The 6,687-nt window shown below is 39.0% G+C and overlaps 1 protein-coding gene across 1 annotated transcript; it reads right to left on the bottom strand.

The window, feature by feature from the left end:
• Positions 1 to 5,017: 5,017 nt before the first annotated feature.
• LOC106098545 (trace amine-associated receptor 13c-like) lies at positions 5,018 to 6,469 on the bottom strand. Its single transcript, XM_013273986.2, has 2 exons — positions 6,297 to 6,469; positions 5,018 to 5,896 (listed from the first exon to the last, which is right to left on the bottom strand). The coding sequence occupies exons 1-2, from the start codon at positions 6,467 to 6,469 to the stop codon at positions 5,077 to 5,079; spliced, it is 993 nt and encodes a 330-aa protein (XP_013129440.1). The 3' UTR covers positions 5,018 to 5,076.
• Positions 6,470 to 6,687: the final 218 nt, after the last annotated feature.

Raw genomic sequence — 6,687 nt, 5'->3', positions numbered from 1 at the left:
CAATCCAGTGTTCCGCAGCTCCCATGCCACTGTCTGTCGCCGCTTGCAGTTCAGGAGAACCGTTCCAGCAGCTTGCCCCCGCTGGAGGGTCCGAGGGGCCCGTCCAGCCGTCTCCTGCCTCCGCTAGAGGGTCCAAGGGACCCGCATCTTTTTTACATCTTCTGCGAAAGGAAGAAGCTGTGGTGTGTTCCAATTCCCTTCACTCAGAGTTTGGAGCGCATGTGATGAAATGCACACATCCCACTTCTTTTCCAGTAGACTTCTCGACCTCTTTATGTTTTCAAAAAACTGGTCATCAACATGCTCTGACATCTGTGTCTCAAACTCCAGAATCTTTTCAAGCTATGACCTAGTTTGAGAGCCAAAGATGGAGTTTTGTAAGTGTTGGTGTCATTATCAAAACCAGACACCTTTTTTACCATTTCCACAACCACATTGAAGTTGGAGTGTTTAAAAAAAAACAAAAAACTCCTCCATTCTTTGAATTTTACCCCCTTTTCTTGTGCGAAGGCACAGACTGAATTCGACTTCTGCCTGGCTTCTGTTTACTGCACTTTTGTGAGAGTCTGCATCGTAACATGTGTCTCCATAATGCTTTTCTTTTGAGCAATGCCTCACAGTTAATACAGTGCATGTATTCAGATGCATTCTCTGGTTTGGAAGCCTGCTCACTTGGGATCAGGGTATCACTTCCTTATTTAAAGACCTCATTATGAGCATGATGTCCTTTATTTCTGATGAGGTCAAAATGTAGTTTTCTTTGTTTTGATTTCAAAGGGTAACTTATTGCTTTTGCAACCGCTGTTTCAGAACTGTGCTTCCACAACAAGTGCCTTGCCATTTTATGGCAACTAATCGGACAATAAAGACGATAATGCTTCTTACTGTAAATTCTTCCACCATCCTCCTTTTCCTGAGGCTTCATGACAGACACCTTGCCTGTGTTAGTTTCCTCCTCATTCTCCGTGCTCCTGGAATCTTTGTCTGAGCAAGTAATCATCTGTTTGGCTCTTTTGGAAGTCCTTAGAGTTTTTTCTTTCTTTTCATTGGGGCCTAAGCAGGAACATCAACAGATCCTTCAGAACTGCTTTCCTCCATCAGCTCCTGTGGTCGGAGAAATTCATCCTGAGTCAATTCGATGCAGCTTGAAAGGAACTCAGATTTATCCGACACCTTGGATAGCTGGTCAAGGTAGTCTTGTAGCAGCTGGAAAATGTACAATAAAAAACCCCCACATTGTTCCAATTTTTTGCAGTAGTTTAGGTACAAACAATTAACAGGACCAATGCTCATGTTTGTGCAACAGTGGTAATTTAAAAAAAAAAATTCTTTGAAAATCAAATTAAACATGTTTTTTCACAACTTAAAATTAAACAGTAGCGTTTGTAGAAGTCCACAGAGATGACTCAAATGTAAGACATGTTCAAACTAAGTTACTTTTCAACTCAAACCAAGGCCAACAATTATTTGACCTTGTATTCTAAATGCTAAACTTTAAAGCATAACAAAAACAAGGATGTTCAAGTACCAATTTAGCATTAACAGTATTTCATGGACTAGGCATTATATCTAAGAAAAGTAAAGATAATCCTGGTGTTGTATAGATGTCATAACGCAAACTTACATAGATGCTGTCTGTTCTCATCAGCGGGGGAACCTCAGGATCTTCCAGCACAGGAGGCGTGCTTCTCTGGTTACTGCCATTACATTGCTGTCAGAATCTGAGTTGTGTTCCTGTAGTAAGAAAAAACAAAACAGGTTACTTCAAGCTCAGAAAAAAATAAGCCTTTAATAACTTCACATTAGTTTAAAAATGTACTTTCATTTATCTGGCATACAAATTAATTTTTGAATCAAATGTGATTTTAAAAATGACTCCAAAGCAAAATTTGTTTTTTATTTGTAAGACATTTACTTTACCCAGTGTTGCCCAACCCTGGTTCTTGAAAGCTACTGCCTTGCTTGTTTTCCAGCTAACCATTAGTTAAAAACAGTGATGGTAAATGCCATTGAAGGTGGAGCGATGTCAAATATTTTGAAGTCTGTGATCACAAAACTAGCATGCAGTGTATTTTGCCTGAAACAAAAAATTGTGGCAAACGGCTTATTCCTTGTAATCTATCAAGGTCTTCCTCTCTGGAGGATTTATTCTTTATCTTGTAAAGAAATATGTTTTTTTTAAAAAGTACAACATGTCCTTCTACCTGAGCAAAAACATGCTACTGCTCTGGTGACCTGCACTGGGCAGCAGATTAGCAGTCGTGTATGGAAATATGGGAAAGAGGTGAGGCCCATTCAAAACTGTATGCATTGTACGCAGCTTTAAATAAAAACAAAACAAGCACTTTATTCACACATGAGCACATGTTAGAGCCTCAAAGAATGCAGGCCTCTGGATGAAGATCAGCTTTAAATCAAGCAAGCACCGCTTCAAACAGAACAAAACTTCTGCAAAATAAGCTTGCATCACTTTCTCAGGAAACATGAAGCTAAACCTACCTACAACTGATCAAGTGTTCTGTTGATTCAGAACACTAAAGCATGCAGTGGTATATTTCAAAAGTGACAAATATATTTAACGTATCTTATCAAATGAGGTCTTGTGGTCCAAAGCACGTACAAATTCCAAAGCATGTGTAACCTCCAAAATATGTACAAACTCCAAAACACAACAGAAGTGCTCCAGGATGCTAGGGGCAGTGTTGAGCTTTTGTTACCTAGTGGCTACACAAGCCAGGAACTACCAAGGACCGGATTTGTTGTGTGGTAGTAACAGGTAAATGACTTTTTTTTTAAAATTATTTGAATATATATATATATATATATATATATATACATATACATATATATGTGTGAGTGTTTGTGTATAAATACACAAACAATAGACATATGCTTTCCACTGTGTAGTTTAAGTGATCTAGATAGCTCTGTTTTGGAAGTTCAGTTAATGCTAGTGATGTGTTTTGGAGTTTGTACGGGCTTTGGAATTTGTACATGCTTTGGAGTTTGTACGTGCCTTGGAGTTTGTACGTGCTTTGTCTCTAGGGGCCCCTGTATATATTTATATATAAACCTATATAAATAAAACCATGTTGTTGTTTTTTTTTACATTAGTAAAAAAAACTGGTGTTGGCCAGAGGGGCCGATGGCGCGATATGGCAGCCTCGCCTCTGTCAGTCTGCCCCAGGGCAGCTGTGGCTACAACTGTAGCTTGCCTCCACCAGTGTGTGAATGTGAGCGTGAATGAATAATGGCATTGTAAAGCGCTTTGGGTGGCTTGAAAAGCGATATATAAATCCAATCCATTATTATTATTATTAGTAGTAGTAATTCCTTTTGTGCATAATTTTATATTGTTTTTGATATTAAATTAATTAAAGCAACAAAACAACCTGAAGAGCTGGTTGGGTGCCGAAAGAGCCGGCTCTTTTTTGTGAGCTGAGCCGAAAGAGTCAGTTCTCTAAAAAGAGCCGTAAATCCCATCACTATTAGTTGGAGCACGGTGCTTGTGGATCCATGTCTTTCCTGCCTCTGGCTGCTGGGTGGTGTTATTGCGGCTTCCCACCCTCATTTTTAAGTACATACTCATACTCGACACTCTTTCTCTTCCTCTTTCACTCAGACACACACCCCACAAGAACATTGTTGATTTGTGTACATGTGCAACTGAAATAACATAATTGGAAATTAAGAAATAAACAGCTAAAAGAAACACCTGAAGAAGAGGAGCCTATAAAGAATTTTTAGAGCTGGTCTTGGAAAAGCAAAATGTGTTTGGCACAACAGTGTATTCAGATCCTAATTCTGAATACAAAAGCTGCCAGACAAAATAGGATTAAAAAAAGATTTAAAAGTTCAAAAATTTCACCCCTTTTTAACATGTTCTAAAGCCATCAAGTAGGCTGGACTGGCAGCTTTTGCCAAGCCAGTTCTGGTCCCTGGGCCTTATGTTTGACACCCCTGCTCTAGACATTTGAGTGAATTGTGATTTTGGATAATGTGGTTTTGGGGTGGCTGTAGCTCAGGAGGTAGAGATACTAACCCCAAGTTGCTCTTCGATGCATCCATTGGAGTGTGAATGTGGCATGTTTAATAGAACGCTTTGAGTACTCCGGGAGAGTAGAAAAGCGCTATATAAGACCATTTACCATAACATTATTTATGTCATTACATTTCTTGAAGACTAGAACTGTAATTTAACTTCACAAACAGAGCTCATTTCACTGCATGTTGTACTCTGTATGATTATGTATATGAAGCTTGTTTGTTGTTATCCCACTCAGTTCAGTTCTGTGTAGTTATGTAGCACCATTTCACAGCACAACAGTTGCTTCAAGGCAGTTTTTTATCTCTTATAAAACAAGACAGAAAATATAGAGTCATGTAAACATCACTCCCACTGTTTAGCCAAGGTTTTATCATATGCAAGCATTTCCATGCTAATATGTTTACTGTGTCAAGACTAATAAAATGTTTTCCAACACTTGGACAGGCCACCAAAGCATGTTAACAGTCACCTATGTATATTTTGTGACTTATTTTGGATTTTTTTTTTTCAATCCATGGACAATCTTATTTTCAGAGTTCAATTCAATTCAGTTGAAATCAATTTTATTTATATATCGCCAAATCACAACAACAGTGCTTCAAAACAGTGCAGAGTTCATCTCTGCTAACAACCCTTCTTGTCATCAGCTGTTAAAGCCTCTTGTCTCTCTGGTCCACAGAGAGACAAGAGACAATTACTGTGTAGCAGTGGGCAATATAGCTTGAAAAGTATATCGCAATACTTACGCAAATTTGCAATATTGATAATTCTGATGATATACAAACAAAATGCTAATTAACAATGGGTGAGTTCAGATTACAGGTAGCAGCATTTAATAGTGCAAACATGAAAAACATTTTCCATCCTTATTTTCCAACAAGTTACTGTCATTGATGACACAGTGATACTGACACAGCATCATTTCCGGTGCCACAGAATAACCCAAATGGAAGCCCAAAAGTAGCCAACCAGTAGGGCAACAAAATAACTCAACAATTGTTCAGTGTACCTTTTATTTATTTATTTTTTTACAAAATGCTAATCTCACAGGAGCCAGGCTGCAGTATGTGTAAAGAGATTATGAGTTTCACAGCTTTTCTAAACCAGGGGTAGAACAGTGCATAGATCAAAGGGTTTAGACAGGAGTTAAAATAGAACAGATAGAGCACAAAGGATACAGATGAGCTATTGAGTGGGTCATCCCTGGCAAGAGTAACACAATAATAATATGGACAGAAACACAGTAGAAACACAACTACAAGAACACCCAGAGTCCTGGCTGCTTTTAACTCTGATTTCTTTGTTGTTAGAGTCACTGAAAGCTGCAGAGCAGTAGCTGTAACATGAGAGCGCATGGCACGAGCCTGAGACACAGCCACCACAAATACTCTCAGATACAGAACTACAATGACAGTAACTGGAACAAAAAAGGTTAAAAGAAGGTCAATAATTCCTGTAATTAAGTCAACAACAATTGTACATTCTCCATAGCAGGAATTATGCTTCCCTGGTTGAGTTAGATCATCCTTTACAAACAGGCTGCTATAGAAGACAGAAGAGAGCCAACACAGACAGATAGAGAGTTTCACTCTTCTGTCTGTGATTCTGGTGGGGTAATGCAGAGGGTCACAAATAGCCAAATAGCGGTCAATTGATATTAGCACCATGTCTCCCACTGAGGTAGAGGTAACAATGAAAGACATATAATTGTACATAGAACAGGTGAGGTCACCGAGAAACCAGCAGGCTGTATTTCTGAGGATTTCTCCAGGCATCAACAGGAGACCAACAAGAAAGTCTGAGACAGCCAGAGAGAGGAGGAGGATGTTAGTGGGTGTGTGAAGCTGCCTGCAAGAAGACAGAAAAATTATTAAATTAACAGTCCTCAAATCGCCAAATTAACCCTCTCGAGGCAGGCGTTGCCGATTTGCAACAGTTAAAAACTAACAACCTGATTACCCCACATACATATTTTATGAGGGGTTTTTTTTGATAATTTTGCCCAAATATCAGATTTTTCCTGTAACTAAAACTTAATTTGAGCCTGAGAGGGTTAAAGCAACCCAACAAACAATAAAACATTAGCTCTTGATAAGAGAAAAACAGTTTTGATCATTTCTAATCGACCACTTCTATATCAGATGGTTTAATTGTAAACACCACTGAGGTCACAGAAAAATAAAAAGTTAATTAGCTTACAGAATGTATAAGCTACACACAGCTATTAAAAAAATAACAACAACTCTGCCTGTAGTGGGAGACTGAGATGATGACGAGCAGGTTGAGAGTCACAGTTAGCAGCGAGATGGAGGACAACACAACATGAAGGAACACAAATTCTGACAGAGGAGTTATAGGTTTCTTGCAGGAGGTGTTGAAGAGTTGTGGAAAACAGAGCTCTGCCACATCCTGTGTATCCATTTTCTCAGACCTGCAGAGGTCTGTAGCTCTCTGTAGCATTACAAACAGAATTAGTTATATAACTCACCCCTTCTCACTCCGCCCCTCGTCTTTTTCTCAATGTCAGTTGGATATCTGTGCTCCATCCCTCACTGTGGATTTCAATTTCTTTTCTGCAACACCCTTAGCAGTGTGTCTCTCTCCTATCTTTCTAACTGGTATACTCAGCCTTCTTCACC

The sequence above is a fragment of the Oreochromis niloticus genome, linkage group LG16, assembly GCF_001858045.2.
Source record: "Oreochromis niloticus isolate F11D_XX linkage group LG16, O_niloticus_UMD_NMBU, whole genome shotgun sequence".
NCBI lineage: Eukaryota > Metazoa > Chordata > Actinopteri > Cichliformes > Cichlidae > Oreochromis > Oreochromis niloticus.
The sequence above is the reverse complement of the archived record's forward strand: the minus strand, read 5'-3'. Positions and strand labels throughout refer to the sequence as shown.